This window comes from Glandiceps talaboti, chromosome 13 (assembly GCF_964340395.1).
Source record: "Glandiceps talaboti chromosome 13, keGlaTala1.1, whole genome shotgun sequence".
Taxonomy (NCBI): Eukaryota; Metazoa; Hemichordata; class Enteropneusta; family Spengelidae; genus Glandiceps; species Glandiceps talaboti.
Window position 1 is genome coordinate 9,909,434 of NC_135561.1, and position 21,071 is coordinate 9,930,504.

The 21,071-nt window shown below is 34.8% G+C and overlaps 2 protein-coding genes across 3 annotated transcripts; both read right to left on the reverse strand.

Annotated features, from left to right (window-relative positions):
- Nucleotides 1–3,677: 3,677 nt before the first annotated feature.
- LOC144444675 (uncharacterized) lies at nucleotides 3,678–11,640 on the reverse strand. 2 transcript variants are annotated; one of them, XM_078134180.1, is made up of 7 exons: nucleotides 11,412–11,640; nucleotides 9,606–9,959; nucleotides 8,585–9,199; nucleotides 7,451–7,678; nucleotides 6,411–6,463; nucleotides 5,494–5,632; nucleotides 3,678–4,795 (listed from the first exon to the last, which is right to left on the reverse strand). In XM_078134180.1, the coding sequence occupies exons 2-6, from the start codon at nucleotides 9,940–9,942 to the stop codon at nucleotides 5,513–5,515; spliced, it is 1,353 nt and encodes a 450-aa protein (XP_077990306.1). In that variant the 5' UTR covers nucleotides 9,943–9,959; nucleotides 11,412–11,640; the 3' UTR covers nucleotides 3,678–4,795; nucleotides 5,494–5,512. The 2 variants fall into 2 exon arrangements, with proteins under 2 accessions (XP_077990306.1, XP_077990307.1); XM_078134181.1 differs by lacking the exon at nucleotides 11,412–11,640 and adding an exon at nucleotides 10,460–10,571.
- Nucleotides 11,641–16,948: 5,308 nt separating this feature from the next.
- On the reverse strand, nucleotides 16,949–20,968 carry LOC144444206 (uncharacterized). Its single transcript, XM_078133623.1, has 3 exons — nucleotides 20,904–20,968; nucleotides 19,927–20,260; nucleotides 16,949–17,262 (listed from the first exon to the last, which is right to left on the reverse strand). Exons 2-3 carry the CDS (start codon nucleotides 20,201–20,203, stop codon nucleotides 16,949–16,951), a joined length of 591 nt encoding a protein of 196 aa, XP_077989749.1. The 5' UTR covers nucleotides 20,204–20,260; nucleotides 20,904–20,968.
- Between the last annotated feature and the right edge of the window lie 103 nt (nucleotides 20,969–21,071).

The following is a 21,071-nucleotide window of genomic DNA, read 5'->3' on the forward strand; positions in this document are numbered from 1 at the left end:
ATTATTTACACCAGAGCTATTGTAATCCCAGTATTTATCCTACAGAGGAAACTGAAAAACTCAAAATAATTCTATAAATAAATAAATAAAAAAATAAATAAAAATAAATAAATAAATAAAATAGAAAAATAATAATAATAATAATAATAATAATAATAATAATAATAATAATAATAATAATAAATAAAATTGAAATATGAATTAGTTTATAAATGGTTTAAATCTGATCTGCTGAACATGGCTTGATTTTTTTTTATTAACCTCTGTTCTCTAAGTATTTATTGTCATTTATTTTCAACTTTATTTTTCGGGGGATTGATTGCTCCCTACATTATAACAAACTGTAAAAAATGTTTAATGTTCAAAATGTTTTTAAAATGTTTAAGCTATTGTGTTATAAACACAGACTTGGTCTATGTTGTTCCACATTGATTTTTCAAGTAGGAAGCCATGATAAAATTGTTTTATAAATATTGAAAATTACATATAATATCCCATCCTCATCCACATGGACACTAACATCTACAGATCAAAGTTATTTAAGGTTGAGAGTTGAATTACAACACAGCTAATTTTTTGACTTGTTATTTGAAATTTCTAATTCAAAAGCTATGCCATTGATGATTGAACAAAATGAAAGTGAAAATGGAAACTTCCGGGTTAGTTCTTGGTAGGCAAGTGTTGGCATGGATGACATAAGCTATATTTTGTATTTCAATTAATTTGACATTTTTGCAATAAAGGCAGGGGATGATCATGATTTGCTGTCAGTGTTCGCGACCGTAATGAAGAGACGATGAAGATGTGGGTCATTGACCAAGGCTCGTGGACGCGTCTTGTTGACCAGTAATTTATGATATCATCCTAATCGCGAGGTATCGATTATCGTACGTACGATCATGTTGTACCGGGGCCGTTATATATAATATTACTGTAGTCATACCTATGTACTGTTGATAATTATATTAGAACTGAACAAATAACCACATCAAAGTATGTATACAAGTTACGAAGGTGACGAACTACTAGTAGTAGTAGTACTACTACTTTGTTATGTTATGTTATGTTATGTTTATTTATTAAAGTGTCATGTGTGGACTTACCCATAGCCACACCCAGCCCCTAGGGCTTACAAGACACTATAAAAGTAATACAAATCTTTAACTTATGAATAAGTAAGCGTACATATTTAAACATTGTACATAAATTCCTTTCTCTTACAAAAAGCATCGCTAACAAAATTTGCTAGGTCAAATGGCATGTTTGTCATTAAAAATTCTAGGTTTTCGACAACGTCTCTTGTGTCAAAGTGAGGAGATATTTCCCTAGCTTTTGAAAACAGAAACTCTCGAAACTACTATAGAATTTGCACAAGAAAACCCCCGGGAGAAAACCCTGCATATATGTATGTAAATATATGAACAACGTAACAGTAAATTCCTAATACTTACGTGTATATGTACGCTGTACACTTCTCTGTCGCGGTGGTAAATTGTTACGAATTGAAATCTTGAAGTTGTTTGTGATCTGTGTCGTAAACAACCGCGTGCGACTATATATATCGTGTCAGTGTACGTGTAGGATGTTTCCGCACTGGACTAGTTTACCCACTCCCAGGGTTTTTAGCGGGGAAAACCCATACTCACAGCGCAATGGCTTATGGGAGTACTAGGTAAACAAACAAGTGCTTTGGCATTGTACATGTATACATAGCCGTCGGTTGTCACGATAGGCTTTGTATAATATAAGAAAACCTGTACATATAATTACAATATATTAACAACGGAAAAGATAATAAATACTACCCACGCTCCACATTGATACACTTCTCCGTCACGATCAATGTATGATACGGTGTACTACTAGTTGACTAGCGCGGCGCGGCGTGGTTCTCAGGAAACCCCAAGCTATAGCTAGCAATGAGTAACATGGTGCCTCTGCAGGGTACTAACTAACTACTACTACAACTACAACAACAACAACAACAACAACAACAACAACAACAACAACAACAACAGAAAGACTATACAGAGGTTCCAGGCGGCACATGTAATAATTGAATAAGCCTTAATTGTAGCGTTAGCCTTGAATTTGAGTTATTGGGGTATTTTTTGTTACCTTTAAAAACGTTGGGAAGGGGGTGGGTGTTAAACTCAAACTAAACGTTTACAGTTCCAGCTGGGCAAGTAACCTCAAATAGGTGGCTGCCAAGCAGAAAGTAGAACACGAATATATATTGCCCAGGACCGTTATGGGTCACTAGTCTATGCAGCCTGACACAATATTTAAGCCAATCACTGAAAACTGCTTGAAATTAGTAAATTGCCGTTGCTATTGTGGTATTGTTTATTTGTTCTTTTTTAAAGTCAAACAATTAAAATACTAGGCTAGTAAATTGATGGGGTTAATGTTGGGCGTTTTAAATCGGGAGCACCTATGAACAAATTATCTCTCATATGGAGTTTATGTATCAGGATTTATATAGAATCAAGAATAACTAGTTATCAAATTATTTGAGGCTGCCATTCGTAATGTATCTAGGAAATACTTTCTGAAGAATTATGCCCTCAGTAGGAGATATAGACTAGCAGTTAAATATTTAACAGCCGATGTAGACAGCTAGGGGATTCCCCGAACGTGGATAAAATCATCCACCTTTGGGGAATCTCATGGTAGTCTACATCGGCTTATATTACAACTGTTGTTATTTACATTTAATTGTTGTTATTTACATAACGTGAAGCTAACGTGTTCTACTACCGAACATTGTAAGTATTATCTTGCGTTTAACTAGTTTTACTGTTCACTTGTGAATGACATAATCATTCAACTTTATAGAAATTTACAAGTTAACGTAAATTGTTTTTGAAAATAATATTAAAATTGATTATATATAACTATAGTGTTTGGATTTGAAAGAAGCTGTTGTTTACTTCTGTGAAATTCCAAAAATTGTCCCCTGCTCTAGTAACAAATCCATGTTAAAAACACCCAGTAGTTACTTTAATTTGATATGAATTTTATACATTAAGGTTTAACAGTGTAAATATTTTTGGATGTGGACGACTATGTCATTGTAAGAGACAGCGATAGGAATGAGGAAAGGTTCCTCCGGACAAAAGCTACTCCTAGACTGATATACTGAGCATTCAACCTTACAAATATCCCAAACAAAATAAGGTATATCATAGGGGATAGAACTGGCATGCTGTATGCTAGAAATAAATTCACCCCTTTCGATGGTATTTAACCTAGCATGATAATCGTTCTTAACGGAGAACAGTCTATTCGTAAAAGGTTAGCAGTGTTGTATATTATACATTGATTATGTGGATCATTTTAATATTGTTTTCTAGAAACACACGCACTCTAACCATTCATCCATCATGACTGCAAACCCCATCATGCACACAAACACACACACACACGCATAGCATGAATGATTTGCATACATAAATACATAGTATACATACATAGTATATATACATACATACATACATACATACATACATACATACATACACACACACACACACACACACATACATACATACATACATACATACATACATACATACATACATACATACATACATACATGCATGGTATGAGAGGAAACTGTAAGGTTTTACAATTCATAATTATTGATACCATGCTTACAATGAATTAAGAGCCAGTCATGTGTCACATTTAATGTATGTTCAAATAAACATTCACAAATTACACTCGTAATCATCTGCTGATGACACCCTATGTAATGTGTGGAAATTTGTTTTTAAAGCTTTCAAGCTCCAGCTAAATTAAATTTCGTCAATCACAAGTGTTATGCAATATCAGAGTTTTCCAAAAGTTCAAGATCAGTAGTGAATTACTTTGTAAATAATATGACCTTTGTGTATTATATATAAGTTTTAAAACACCGATCTGTAAACTAGTATTGTATATTTTTGTCTTTGTTTTTGATTCTGGTTTTCGAACCTTTTACACATGGCTTCGCAATACAATGAAACAATACAGTACATTACTCAAAACAATTTTACATCCCGAAATAAACTAACATAAATATGCAGCCACTAGTCGACTCAATGGAATTGACTGCCTAACCTCATAAAGACCAATCTCACATAATGAGATATCCATGTATGATTTTTATAACAATTTAGTATCTTTTATAATTCAACCTGTTAATATTATTGTTAGTATCATCATATCATATTAATTAGTCTATTTATTTCCACCACTACTGTTGGCATTATTATTTGATGTTTTATGCAGTTATGTATTTGCATTTGTTTCTTGTGTATATTTATTTTGTCTGGGTAACGTACTAGACTAGTTCAGGTCATTCATATCTGGTGCCCTTACATGATCCCATAATATAATGTCTTTCAGTCTTTAATATATACCTATATCTTTTAATGTCTGATGGAATAATTGAGTCAATAATTCCTAGTCAAGTAACTAGAAACGTTGTTAGAGCATTTGTAGTCTAACAAATGCTAATCAAGTTTACATGCTACATGTGTCCATGCTCAAGGCCATATCAATGTTTGCATAATCAAACATCTTGCTGTAAGTATAGTTTTACAACAACGTTAAAAGTTCGCTACATCTATTGCTGTATATATTCATCACTGTTAAATGTGTAATGTATTGTACTAGCTGCTCTTCTTCGAAAAAGTCGAATAAAAGTTAACGAAAATGTCCTCCTCAGATTTATATGTGATAAAGTATTTCCCATATTGTTGATTCCCTGTGACGCCCGCTATTGAACAGACTTTCGATGTTTCCATTCCTATATTAATGAGAGAAATAAAAAGTTCAGATTAATGTTTATGGCAGCCAGTTGTCAGTATGAACACAATGTATTTCAGTATTTTGTTCATACATTTATTGTGTGGCTATGAGTCGTCTATTATCACGAGAGCTGTGACGTAGCCAATATTTCAGCCGAGGGATATAGTTTATATAATGAACAACTCGTATTAACGTATACCGTGAACAGTATGGCATCAATTGTGAATAGACGTATATTTGTGGCTGTATATACGATAAATCAAATGGAAATTATTTTGGGGGTTCGCACCAAAAATCAGCGCCCTCAATGGCGATCATGATTTCAACCTGTTTCTGTACTACTTATGGACCACTTGTTAGTGTACAATGCCTAATCATTGGTATGTTAACAATGTTCAATTTTTCAATTTTACCCCAGTTACACCAGTACAGTTTCAATATGGTGACAGATTCAAAATGATGCTTTCGCGCAAGATTTAGACCAGTACTATGCAACCTACAGATTATTTTGACCGCTAATTAACAGAAATAATGTCGTTTTATAAATAACTGACCAAATTCAGTGACTATATCTTTGGTTATTTGATGAAGAAAATATCCCATTTGTAGCTAGTGCGAGTTTAAGTTCTAAAACCATGCTCTTGTTTTTGCATTGATCAAGCGTAGTCGTCAGGAATGAATGCTAATACTACTTACGGTTTTCTTGTGTGTAGATTTAGCTAAACTTAGTAATGAATGAATGTATGGTTGTTCTCCATCCTCCACCTTTGGCCTTCTTTATGGTTTCGTCGCAAGTTTTCACTTGGCGCTGCAAATTTTTTTTTTTATTCTCCACCTGTAGATGTAAAATAGTACCGCAAAAAATCACAAAATTGAACAACCCCAGGAAATTTTAAAATATCTCGACGCATGAATAATAAATTAAATTTTCATGTCACAGTGTTCGATTTTGTGAGAAGAAGTTTGTTTAATGGACTTAAGTGCGTTTTTTTAAATGTTAAAACCAGAAGAGTATCAATTTAGCTTACCACTAAAAAGTAGAACAGAAAGTGATGCATGGATTTTGACAACCAAAATTAACAATCATTATAACGTTGTCCAAAACAAGATCGATAGCTAAAACGCCGTACGTACACACACACAATAATGTTGTCCAAAACAAGATCGATAGCTAAAACTCTGTACGTACACACACGCACGCACGCATATGCACACTCCTCCAAACGGCGCGGGAAACTATATAAAGTTTAGCAGGGAAAATAAAAGAGAACAATACTACCATAGTAAGACAAATCTGTTGTGTTTAAATATAATCTTTATTAACTGGATACCGTTGTCAGCTATCCACAGATTCCATCATTTTTGAAACCTCAACTCATTTTATTAAGACTCGGTTTTTTTTGCTGAATATTTGAACAGTCCTTCTCTTTCTTGCCAATGGATGGAACTTTGTTTGATTTATTGGACAGTTCAATTTTGCAGCCTTTAATGTTGTTTACTTCAATTTTGATTCACTATTTACGCAGTGTGATCTACATGTATGTGCCTCTCGAAGTGTCGACAAGCTTTTCTAATCTGTGGCAGCCAGAATACAGAAAAGTGGTGTTCCCTACCTTTTGAATTTGATGCGCTATGCTTTCTTCATCTCCTTTTTCGCGGTCACGGTCTCCAATAAAAAGAAAAGAAAAGAGAAGATACAGGATAAGTTTTAGTCTGCAAGGATAAAAGGGTCACAATATGAGTTTATTTATATTTGAGTGTAGTTATTGATATATATATATATATATATATATATATATATATATATATATATATATATATATATATTGAGTAATTATTTTAATATATATATATATATATATATATGTTTTGAGAAATTATTGAGATATATATATATATATATATATATATATATATATATATCAATAATTACTCAAATATAAATAAACTCATATTGTGAAATTCTAACCTTGTAGACTATATAGATAATGTAATATTCTACCTAATGAAGCATACCTAATCACCACTCGCAATTGACTGAACTCAAAGTTACAGTATTAAGATATAACTCATAAACGATCTGATGACGTGATATTTCATATGTGTCCATAAATGTTCAGGAAATTCCGACTATTGCAATCAGCTGTTACAACAATGCGACAAAAAACTATCGTAGTGTTATAGAACAAAAGCATTAGCTTTGACATTACACCGGAGAGTGCTTTTATTTACTAAGCATTTTAACTTGATGAGTAAAAGGCTTATAAACTCAGCCTGTGCAACTTTTAAGTGAGTATGCCATATTTTAATCAGTTGCCAGTTCATGATACTTTCACCCACCTGTACGTGTATATAAATCGTATTCAAGTACAAGAAAGACAACATAGAGCGTTATTAATTAATTAATTGCAATTAATTGTATTACTTTTTATATTTTTATATATCATTAGACGGAATGATATATAAATCGTCCGAATGTTACTAAATAATAGTAACTATTGTTACAGTAATATCAGTTTTCCACACACAGGCAAGTGAGAAGAAAAATAATGGTAAGATGACTTCATTTGAAAGGGAAATGCATAGTTTTCATTGGTAGAGCAAACATTCGTGTTATAATCTTAGACACAAATAGAACCTGCTTAATACATACCAAGCAATGCGGGTATTTGAAGTATATGATAGATGTACATTGTAAGCATTGTCCTGCGAGTAGCCCCCTCCACTAATTTCAGTCTTTGTGTTGGGCAAATTCTATTAAACAATAGCTGATCATCAATAGGTTGTTCCATGTCGCCATCATTGTTATGTTGGTTTGCCAGGTGTTCATCATTTGTGACGACAGGGAACACATCACCCAAGAAGGGGACTCCGTTCTTTCCTGTAAATTTGAAGAAAAACAAACAAACTTTATCTTAACGCTTTGTAATACGTTACAGTTCAATGGTCGTCTAGTACGCATGTCCGGATTTTGTTTATTGACAAATACAATGCATCTTGTCGTGATCACTGTAGCAGTAGGTAAGCACTATCCCATCCAAACTACTGACCGTCACCCTCGATTTTGTATTGTATTCAGCAATTATACGACTGTCATAATTGAGGCTATACAGACACAAACTAAGACTAGTAATAGACACAAACTAAAACTAGTGATGTTCGGTGTGGTTCATTACTCAAGTGAGTGACAGTGGTTCGCCTGTTGTTCCAATGAAATTATTATTATTATTTATCATTTGACTTTATTTAAACTCGATAAATTGTTGAGCCAAAGGCTCTTCTCACACAATGTCGAGCATCTTTAAAATATTTACAATATATACACTGTGATTAAGATATCATAAACATCTGAAGTTCAAAAGCAGTACACTGTAGGTTTATGAAACGTGCTGCTAGAAAGCCGCCCTTCTGAGACTATAATTAAATCAACGTCCATTCAATAACTTGTGACTATATATGGTATAAACATATTCTGACAGTAGTTATACTTAGCGTCTATCTTAGTAAACGGAAGCCTCGATTACCAGGTTAGTAAATATTTACTAAATTGTACCATGCAACCATTGCTCTTTGCATACATGCATGTACGGTTATGTTGTACTGTATAGCTCTAAACATTTACGTTTGCAGAATTGTATGGAGAGCACCAATAAGTTACCATTTCCTTTCGCGATATTTTGCTTTATCTTTGGTTTGACTTTTGTTTTTACGATTTTGTTTTTTGTCTATCTAAGTTGTTTTGTTTTTCATTCACAGTGTTTTGTTTTATGTCACAAACGTTACTCACTTAATTTAGCTCCAATGAAATCACATATGGCGACCAATTCTTTAGAAGCAAGATATAAACACTTTTCACAGTGACAGGCAAATATGACTCGATTAATCTTATTCAGGTACGAAGTAACACCGGACTCGGATTCCTGGTTTATTAGAATTTCGGTGGAAACTACTTTTTCCAACTCTTGTTTCAGCTCACTTCCACTACAAAGGTGCAATACGCCACTCTTTCGATACTGTATGAATATTGATGGCATATTAGTTGGGGGAAATTTTCCACGATAGCGTACAAACGTTTCATCGTCGACCTTAGCCTCAGTGAGGACTGGGTGTCTCTCCAACTGTCCTCTCAATGCTTGGAAAGTACTTTCGACCCCTAGATATAGAATGTTGACGTCACTCCTGAAGATTGGGAGTAGTGGGACTTCGGCAAGATATCTTTTTATTCTCTCCTTTTGTGAATCGTTGAACACCTTGTCAATAGAGAGACATAAGCCTTTTAATGCACATGCGTATGCCCATGGGTCATTGAACTGCCAAGCTGTCAGCCATTGAGGGGACACCATCTTTTTTCCTGTTAGATTTCTGGACTTGTCGTCTCCGTAAATCACAACCAATACAGAACCTAGAGGCGATAAACGGATACGAAGAAGTGAATTAAATGCTATATCACAAAATATTGCACAATATTTTCTTGCATACATACATACATACATACATACATACATACATACATACATACATACATACATACATGCATACATACATACATACATGCATGCGTGCATGCATACATGTATCGGTGAATGTATACATACATACATACATACATACATACATACATACATACATACATACATACACAAACACATACATACATACATACATACATACATACATACATACATACATACATACATACGATCAAATCTGTAGGTACGCACGCATGCATGCAGCCCAGCCCCCCCCCCCCCCCCCCCGTCATAGATACTTAAATACGTATACTCTATGAGGAAGGGTGAATTCCCTACCTTGCTGACTAACAGATGGACTAGAAAGCATATCCAATTCTTCCCAATGGTCGACAGCTGGATCTTTACGTGCAGGTGTAATCAATGTTCTTGTCGGATTGCTGTCGATAACAACAACAGTCGTCACCACTTCATTCTTGGTTTTGACTTTCAGCTTTTCTTTCTTCATTTTTTCTGTAGCAGTGGATGATTTGCCATGTTCCGGATTCTCATCGATTGGAAACATCTCTACTTCAAAGATATCAGAGTCCAACATTTCTGTGAGTATTTTTTTCACTTCTAACGCTGCACTCTGGAACGATTGAAGCTTTGCGAAAACATACACTGTGTGCTTCATTGTGAAAAAGTATAGCCCTGAAAACAAATATAAAGATTTAAAAATGTCGTTCTAATGGTGTATTGTTCTTCCAAATTAAATTCCATAGGAAATGTTAGGAAGAATTCGCATACGAATAGCCTATGACAGATCTTCAGTATGCATACATGTAACTAACTTGATGTCTACACCTGACAGTCACACAAACTGCTCTCATAGTCAGAAGAATATAGCCCCTCCCCATCCCCACGGACAACTGGATAATTCTGCTGGTGGAGTAGATGCAACCGTGGAAACGTTGCGGCTTTAAAGAGTTTCTGATGACAAACTTGCCACCCTTGTGTCAGAAGGGATTGGGAATAAACATCTTAATTATTAAAGTAGTAATCTTGTGTAGAATCATGTGTTGTTTTCTTAACTATCTTCACTGGTGTGAAATGGTAACCCTACGGCGACATGTACCATATACGTTTTATGCAAATCATGCAATGGTGGAAATGATGTGGTGTGTTACAAAACACATGTTGACTGATCGTACTCGTGCAATATCATATGTCAGTATCCCTTGGGCCTATGGGTCACCCCAACACACACTGTTACTCTTCGGCTTCGTCCTCGGGCAAGTCTTTGTTGGGGCGACCCACTGTCCATGTATGGTGTTGCCCTCGTGATCACTGAACATGTATCTATATAGTTGTGTTTCTTTACAAATCACACTCAATACATGGATGAGTAGCATCATAATTTTTTACTTCCATATATCCATAAATACACAGGAACCATCGTCGTACGTAAACGATTGTCCCACTTAAAGCAATTCTAATGACGAGGACGTACTCCCGGCCTGCCAGATTACTCGCTAACTGGCCAATTTATTTAAAATGTTCTGTTCATATTTTATTGATTTGAATAGGATTTCCAAATCTGGTGTATTTTATCATCAGTGGTTATATATAAATTAAAATATCGTGTACAGGTATTTCTGTTATAAATTGGATGAATTCCAGGACAATGAGTGTGAAGTTGCTATATGACGGCAATAGTAAGGATTACGACAGCATTTGTGTATGTTATTTGTTGTTCGCGCGATCAAGCATGTTCTATTGGAGGCGCTGTTCTGTACACCTCTAAATGTTAACCCTGCAGCTAATAACTGACCCCATTACATATAACACTTCCTGGTGAACATAAATGAATAATCTCCTCTGTTTTTCACCATGAAAAGGAAACCATACTGATACTACATAGTGCATATTAATCATTTTACTGATTATTGTGGTGATTTATAAATAGCTATACATAATTCTTAGAAAAGTATGCGTCATTGTGTGGTCGATGGTGTACAAATTCATGAGTCATTTTCGCTTTGAATATATGGGACATGTACTAAGCTATATACGCAAATGAATGACTGAATCTTTGTGTAGTGATTTTGTACCGGCATAATGGCATACCAAAGTCAAAATACTGTAGTGTTTAGGGATACTAACCTTCAAATGCAGGAACGTTGCTTTACTGTGTTTGACTGATTGGAGTAACTATGTCACTGATCTGACATCATCACTTGCTCACATGTTTGGTCGTCAATAGCGCCCTCTTGACATAAACAACAGACGAGTGCAGCACCCAAATAATATCAACAAACAAACAAACAATAAACATCGAAAGAGTTTGATGAATAGAGACAGACAGAAAGACAGACAAACAGACAGACAGACCGAAAGATGAGGAGCCTCAGACTGTTAGGCAAAAAATAACACGATACGATAGTGACATAGCAACTGTTTAATATTACAATTCTTGGCATTCAGTTCGGTATCATGTTTCCATACTTATTATCTCGACACCCAATCTGATGATAATCTGATCATGATGTAGGAAAATTGGCGGCGAGATGATTTAACCCCGTTTTCTACCTTTAGTGTCATTTGTTCTTTTTTGTTCTGCAAGTGCCTTGTAGCTACAACGTACAAGATACCCGCAGAACAAAAATATATTTTTTTTAAAACGACAACAAAACTAGGAGGTAAATCAAGAAATCGTGCGAAGTTCCCAAAATCATATTTTTATCAGATTGGTAGACACACATCCATGTAGGTGTCTTTGGCAGAAGCCGAGCTGACTGTTGCTATCGACGAACTGATTGTTATAGACATAATCATGGAGGACACGGTCCTGATTGCTAGATGTATTTCTAGAATGTTCGTACACATGACTACTGAAACAGCTGACTCATGGTTTGAAGCTTGACCAAGGTACTAGTAACAGTTCTTTTGACACTTTGGCCAGCAGCACTTTGACTTAATATATCCAGCCAACCAGATTCTTCTTCACAGATCACGAATTAACATACCGGATGACTTAGATTATGTATGTAAAAATCTCAATATACAAACGATATCTGGTTCAACGAAGGCCGAGCTAATCCCGCTCGGTTGATTTTAATTCATTTTATCTATAGTATTAAAATCCTTGGCCAATGCAGCCTAATATACATTTCCAAGATTACATTTTATTCTAAGGCCAAAAAAAATGTTTGGTTCTGGCTACCCGACCCCAGAAAAAAATAATAAAATCACAAAAACTGTGGAGTCTCACAAGAAATAGTGGATGCGGACCGGAAACTGACATCAACTTAAAAAGACGATATAAAACTGTTCTTCCAATTTGTAATGGCTGAACTAGACACTCGCACGAGAAAATAAAATAAAATAAAATAAAAAATCTACCTACTGCCGACACTCGTTCGTGCCTTTTTTGCTACGTTTCATCTAAAACTAAAGTCGCCCCCTTGCTCCGATCCGGAGCATGCTAGCAATACTAATATGACCGTGTACTAGTGATAGCGAGGGTCGTTGGTACGAGCTCGGGCCTACGGCCCTCACTATCAGTAGTATGCGGTTATAGTAGTATTGCTCAAGATCGGAGCGAGGCGACGACTTTAGTTTTAGATAAAACGTAGCAAAAAGGCACGAACGACTGTCGACAGTCTATACCTACCCCATCTATTCTAAACTTGAAGGTTGCCGGAACTACACAACATTTTTTATTAGACTTTAGAGTAACTAAAATCTTAGATCTTCCAAAACAAACGCAAGATAAACTTCGTACATTTAGTATATACAAATGTAAAAGTAATGTTATTTAACTTTTCGATGTCATATTTGCCACCTTACCAAATCTCTAAATAGAATGGCTATATTGTATTCTGAAACTGTACATTGTTAAATGAAGTCGCTGAGTATAAATTCCGAGAAAACACCACAAGATGTCAATGAACCATGGTGTTTTGCACCATTATGGATCCAAGACTCGTTACAATACGCATAATAGTCTTCAACTGTATGACGTCCCTGCTGCAACATAAATCACTGACATCTCTAATCGTGAACCAGAATTTTCTTCTCCCAATTTTTAGACAAAAAATAAAATAAAGTATATGAAATATGTAAAGCTACAGTAGCAATCAATTCAATTTAAGAAAAAATATTTGATAAGGCAATAATGTCGAACAAAAGTGGAAATTGTTCACTCAATCGAATTAATACAATATGAAAATCAATCAAAAAGTTAAAATACAAAAATATACTTGTTGACGCACGTATCTTCAGAAATAAATGTCTCGAGGTTATGCTATAAACTTAATTAAAACAATGTAACCCTTCATAATTCAACATTACACATAGACAAATAAGAGATCGTCATGCAATACATTTACACAGGTAAAACCCCATAACATACCTCAAAATGGCTACCAAACACAAATCCAATTATATCCTGTGGTAAAAGTAATGGTGTGATGAATTTATTGAAAACAAGTATTGGCTGAATCACTTGAAGATTTAAATACATCCAAGCATGATTGCGACTGTAAGTAAGATGGCACAGTCTCACTACAATATGGCCTAAATGACAAATTTTGACAGTTAATTACATATTGAACAAACACTGGCGTATAGAATCTCAAACTCCTGACCTGATTTGACAAGGTGTTTCACATACTTCAGAACACGAAATGCGAATGATGTTGATAAAGAGAATTTTACCTGGACTAAACCCCACATGATCACATTTACATCTTAAAATTATTTTTTTTTGTTCCTTGATTATTCAAGGATCCTTCACTAGACCCGCCACTTGCTTGATTTTGTCGGTATAAATTAAAACACCCAATTGTTTTATACCTACCCACCGTGTCTGATGACGTCAGGATAAACTTCGTACATTTAGTATATACACATATAAATGTTATTTAACTTTTCGATGTCATATTTGCCACCTTAGCAAATCTCTCAATAGAATGGCCATATTGTATTCCGATACTGTACATTGTAAATGAAGTCGCTGAGTATAAATTCCGAGAAAACGTCACAAGATGTCAATGAATCATGGTGTTTTGCAGTCAGTCATTCTCAGAATGACACTGTGTTATACGAAAGCGGTTGAAATGAAACTGCCACATTTTATGAATTTTCAAGGGAAATGGCCGAAAATGCCAGGAAAAATAACATGGGTCCAAGACTCGTTACAATACGCGTAATAGTCTTCAACTGTATGACGTCCCTGCTGCAACATAAATCACTGACATCTCTAATCGTGAACCAGAATTTTCTTCTCCCAATTATTTAGACAAAAAATTAAATAAAGTATATAAAATATGTAAAGCTACAGTAGCAATCAATTCAATTTAAGAAAATATATTTGATAAGTCAATATTGTCGAACCACAGTGGAAATTGTTCACTCAATCGAGTTAATACAACATGGAAATCAATCAAAGATTAAAATACAAAAATATACTTGTTGACGCACGTATCTTCAGAAATAAATGTCTCGACGTTATGCTATAAACTTAATTACAACAATGTAACCCTTCATAATTCAACATTACACATAGCCAAATAAGAGATCGTCATGCAATACATTTACACAGGTAAAACCCCATAACATACCTCAAAATGGCTACCAAACACAAATCCAATTATATCCTGTGGTAAAAGTAATGGTGTGATGAATTTATTGAAAACAAGTATTGGCTGAATCACTTGAAGATTTAATTACATCCACGCATGATTGCGACTGTAAGTAAGATGGCACAGTCTCACTACAATATGGCCTAAATGACAAATTTTGACAGTTAATTACATATTGAACAAACACTGGCGTATAGAATCTCAAACTCCTGACCTGATTTGACAAGGTGTTTCACATACTTCAGAACACGAAATGCGAATGATGTTGATAAAGAGAATTTTACCTGGACTAAACCCCACATGATCACATTTACATCTTAAAATTATTTTTTTTTGTTCCTTGATTATTCAAGGATCCTTCACTAGACCCGCCACTTGCTTGATTTTGTCGGTATGAATTAAAACACCAAATTGTTTTATACCTACCCACCGTGTCTGATGACGTCAGGATAAACTTCGTACATTTAGTATATACACATATAAATGTTATTTAACTTTTCGATGTCATATTTGCCACCTTAGCAAATCTCTAAATAGCATGGTCATATTGTATTCTGAAACTGTACATTGTAAATGAAGTCACTGAGTATAAATTCCGAGTAAACACCACAAGATGTCAATGAATCATGGTGTTTTGCAGTCAGTCATTCTCAGAATGACACTGTGTTATACGAAAACGGTTGAAATAAAACTGACACATTTTATTAATTTTCAAGGGAAATGGCCGAAAATGCCTGGAAAAATATTATGGGTCCAAGACTCGTTACAATACGCGTAGTAGTCTTCAACTGTATGACGTCCCTGCTGCAACATAAATCACTGACATCTCTAATCGTGAACCAGAATTTTCTTCTCCCAATTATTTAGACAAAAAATAAAATAAAGTATATGAAATATGTAAAGCTACAGTAGCAATCAATTCAATTTAAGAAAATATATTTGATAAGTCAATAATGTTGAACCACAGTGGAAATTGTTCACTCAATCGAGTTAATACAACATGAAAATCAATCAAAGATTAAAATACAAAAATATACTTGTTGACGCACGTAGCTTCAGAAATAAATGTCTCGAGGTTATGCTATAAACATAATTAAAACAATGAAACCCTTCATAATTCAACATTACACAGAGACAAATAAGAGATCGTCATGCAATACATTTACACAGGTAAAACCCCATAACATACCTCAAAATGGCTACAAAACACAGATCAAATTATATCCTGTGGTAAAAGTAATAATGGAATGATGATTTTATTGAAAAGAAGTATTGGCTCAGAATGATTCAAATACGTCCTCGCGTGTATGCGACTGTAAGTATGATGGCACAGTCTCACTGCAATATGGCCAAAGTGACATATATTGACAATTAATTACATATTGAACAAATACTGGCGTATAGAATCTCAAACTCTTGACTTGATGTTGACAAGGTGTTTCACATACTTCAGAACACGACATGTGAATGATGTTGATAAAGAGAATTTTACCTGCAGATTAACCCCAACATGATCACATAAATTTACATCTTAAAATCATTTTCTGGTTCCTTGATTATTCAAGGATCCTTCACTTGACACGTCACTTGCTTGTTTTTGTCTGTATGAATTAAAAAAAAATTGTTTTATACCTACCCACCGTGTCTGATGATGTCAGGACCATCGCCATGTGGCATCAAGGGAGTAGAGCTGTTGGGTATCAACATGTAGTCGGTACACAGGGTCAGCCATAATAACCAAGACAAATAGTTTGAGACGGACTTAGGCGTATCTAACTTGGATGAGCTGTTCTTAAGTGAAATAATGTTAGGTGTGAGTACAGAACTGTTGGGTAAATGGCTTAGCTAATGTAGAGAGCTTGGACATATCTGGACCTAACCACGTGAAGGGTATGTGCTATTAAACGTTGATTAAATTTTGACGATTAGCAGTCACGTAGCTAGGCTATAAACTTGGGTCATTTCGTGTTACTCTTTTGAAAATGATATTTGTATATTTTATTGTGAATATTAAATAAGTTAAATATAACTTGAAAAACAAAACAACACAGGTCCTTACATAACTTGACATGAACTACCACTGCTTTTTGCTTCGCGTCTTTCACCTCTTTCTACTTCGCTTTTGTACATTTTAGCAGATGATAAAATTTGTAACAACATTTCTCGTATGTAATTTTCTCTCTGAGGATCTTCTATGTTATACTGGTGCATGTGATCATAGTTTGCTATACAAAAAGTTACACTTGGAGTTAGGCCAGCTAATTGTGCGAATTCTTTCTTTTTGCGATCCATGCCAGCTGCATCCAACTGATGTTGTGCAATCAATATGTCTGCATGTGTCATGATTAGGAAAACTGGAACACTACGACCTGTTGAAAGTGTGAAAATGGACGATTAGACTATTCAATATTACTAAAACTTAAAATTACGGAGAAATAAAGCTGAGACTAATTTCATTCTATCTACGTTTACATACATACATACATACATACATACTTGTACTCCGGTGTGGGCGTTAAATTTCGACTGACAGTTACATATGAGGGTATTGACCAATCAGGGAAAAGCGTGAAGACCGGTGTATCAGAAGAGTAACAAATTTATCTCATGTTGGTGGCGGGAGTGTATTTTCTGTGTATGAGATCCAATTAATGTCATCTGGGGAAGAGTGATTAGACACAGCCAAGCATAACACAAACATGACCCCTGACTGTGACTCAACAGATAAGACTTCCGTTCACATGTTGAACACTATTTTGGTAATAATAAACATTACCTCACAGTGTACTACAACTTGTAAGTGATAGACGGTATAGTGGCAGGGAGAAAGCAACATTTCGTAATAATTGAAGTCTGTATTTTTGTAGTTTGATGACGGACTTATGACATATCAAGTGTTATTGTGTTTCAGCTTGATGTACACTATATTGCTTCGTAATACACGACATTTGAAAAGTTTGAAGGTGTAGGCTATTTTCGTCACAACGAAGCGATATATGTGTGTCACATCGAATGTTGACACAGGCGTGTATCCACTTTGTTGACACATGTCGGCTTAAGCGTCAGTCTTCTTACCAAAAATCAAAACATAGACGAAGAGTGTAGGGGATTCTTTCTGGGAAGAATATGACAAAAGGGACTAAATAGCCGGAGTACAAGACAAATGCCATCCAGGCAATACACGCCTCCTACGTCGGCGTGTATTTACCCGGACGGCATTTATTACTTGTATACATACATACATACATACATACATAGCATACATACATACATACATACATACATACATACATACATACATACATTTATTTCAGGCGTGTTCTATTGGGTTCTATTTGGTGCGTGGGAATTTTAGAACTTTTCACACCTATAATCGTTATTAGATATTAGGGACAATGTAAATAATGTCTTAATTCCGTTGGGTTCAAGCATTACGACATGGAAAATGATATCCTCCTCATTCAACTTCAATAGATTCGCATCGCCAGACACCTTGTAAATTCCTGAAATAGACCTATCTGATACACTATAATCGTTGGTAATAAAATGCATAGATGCGGGATAATTACGAGTCTTCTGTCTGGTAGGATGGAGATGTTGCACAAAATGATCACCAAGATGACGTACAGTCGAACCTATATACAAAAATCCATCCACATTTCTGGCATGTAATGCAATGCACTATGTTCGTACTGATACAAGTAAAACTACTCGTGACACCCACACTTTTCTTAGGGCCAAAAACATCTCAAAACAAGGGCCTTTCTCATTATCTCGAGAAGTTAACTCGAGATAATGAGATACTTTCTCGAGATATGACATAACCTTTTGTTTTCTGAAAGCAAAAAAAAAATATATCCAGATCTCGATATAGTTTCTCGAGATAACGAGAAATTATTTTGAGATAACGAGATAGTTTCTTGAGATCTCAAGATAGTTTCTCGAGATAACAAGCTAACTTCTCGAGATAATGAGAAAGTATCATATTATCTTGGGATAATATTTTTTTTTGATTCGGTGAATGTCCCTAATGGGCTTTCATACTATTCAATAACATTTAGTTATATAGTCGGGTGGTAACCTGCTATATATTGTGCCTTGACATATGTTACAAACAATTGTGATTCGAAACGTTGAATTGTGTTTATTTATTCGGACTCTATAACTCGTTCCCTATGCATTTCTTTGTACTCTCGTCCTACCAGCTTCTCTTTTTATTATTCTACTACATACACACACATACATACATACATACATACATACATACATACATACATACATACATACATACATACATACATACATGCATACACAGATACATAGATACATACATACATACATACATACACACATACATACATACATACATACATACATACATACATACATACATACATACATACATACATACATACATACATACATACATACGTGCGTACATACACATACATACATACATACATACATACATACATACATACATACTTGCGTGACTGAATACATATCAAGTGCAGATTTGCAAGTTTTGTAAACGTAATGATATCTTAATGATGTCACCCAAAATCATCTTTATGTTCAAGGCTGTAATCAACACAAATATTCTGTAGACAGAGCGGAGAATTTGAAACATTCCCGGCAAGCACGTCATAATTTAGAAAAAAAGTTGTTTTAAATATAAATAATTTTCCTTGTGTACTTAAGGTGACACAAGCTGCATTTACCTATTTTTCACTGAGTGAAAGTAGTAAAAGTAATTCTATAGTCCAGTATATTGTCAATGTTAATGCATGCCTTCTATGATATGGTATTGTTAGAACAGTTGCATTCATAGTAGGGATTTCTAGGATATTTTAGTATTATTCATTAGTCAGAGGAGAGTTCAGCCGATTGGAAGTGGTGATTAAGTGTGCTTCAGTTTGAACTCCTTTAATTTCCTCTCTACATGAGATACAGTTTACAAATTCGACCCCACAAAGGAAAATAAAGACCTATTAAAAGTTACATCAAGTTCGAAGCTGATTTCGACAACTTACCATCTTGTCTCAATACTGCATCAATGACGACTCTATGCAAACCGTCTATCTCTGCGGTTGCATCTTGTACACAAACGACTGCATGGATTCTTTCGTCCCGTTTTGTACGTCTAATATCGGTGTCAATAGGCTTATTAGCAGGCTGGCAACCGTTCACAATGTTCTTGATTATTTTCTTCTTCAATTCTTCAGGTCCTCCAGTTAATGACTGTCCAGGTACGTCCCATAGAGTAAAGGACAAGCGATGTTCATCAATGTGATATCTTGTATATACCATTGTTCCTGCCACACTTCCTAGAATTGTCGTAGCAATTGGCCCCCTGTATCCTAATGACTGTAAGTCCAAAAGAAAAGAAACATTGCCCTTTATTAGTCTTATACACTTCTAAAACAAACAACTCCTTCCATATAGTGGTAACCTTGTAACATTTATGGCCGCATAAATAACACCATAGACGTTTGAGACGTCTATATGGTAGCACTTGGACATCACAAACATACTACATTTTAATTACTGTCGTTTATGATAAAATATTCCAGGCTCTCCCCATAACAATAAATAGGCAATACTATATATACCCCAAGTTAGTTAGCTTTCCATTTTGTAGATTGGTTTTAAACTTCAGAAAAGTAACAAACACGTCAGTTGATATTTAGCAAAATGTAAAAACTACATTTTTTCCCTACATCACATCTGTGAACTTGTTACATGTTTTCGGTTGTCACGTGACTCAGTATTGGAATCTAATATTATTCCTGCTTATCATGTGACCTTGGCACACAGTTGAAAGTGTGGTACTTGGACGCTGGTATTCTGTTTACAAACTGATGAATGGACCACATTTTTATTTCACTACAACAGTTTTCATCTCTGCGTCGACATATCACTGAGTAGCACTTAACAGGTATCGATTGAAAGTTCAAAATTTTGATTGTTTTGACTAACGATCAACACTTATGTGAAGGACATTTCTTACCTTTGCAATTTAATTGATGGTCGAGGACTTGCCATGTCCAATAGGTCCAAAAAAGGCAATGTTCTGATTACAGCTGATTTTCTCAAATTTTCCTAATATGTCAATTTACAGATATTTACATATAAGTTCGCTCAGAAATATATAAACACTGGTTATTATATTTAATTC

Bases quoted from the DNA above. Each gene is read 5' to 3' on its own strand.
- LOC144444206 (XM_078133623.1), bottom strand. From the start codon at position 20,203: ATGGTATATACAAGATATCACATTGATGAACATCGCTTGTCCTTTACT. The intron at 17,263-19,926 runs GTAAGTTGTCGA...CACTTTCAACAG, and splicing joins TGCAGTATTGAGACAAGATG to GTCGTAGTGTTCCAGTTTTC.
- LOC144444675 (XM_078134180.1), bottom strand. From the start codon at position 9,942: ATGAAGCACACAGTGTATGTTTTCGCAAAGCTTCAATCGTTCCAGAGT. The intron at 9,200-9,605 runs GTAGGGAATTCA...TATCGCCTCTAG, and splicing joins TCCATCTGTTAGTCAGCAAG to GTTCTGTATTGGTTGTGATT. The intron at 6,464-7,450 runs GTATGTATTAAG...TTTTTATTGGAG, and splicing joins TCAAATACCCGCATTGCTTG to ACCGTGACCGCGAAAAAGGA.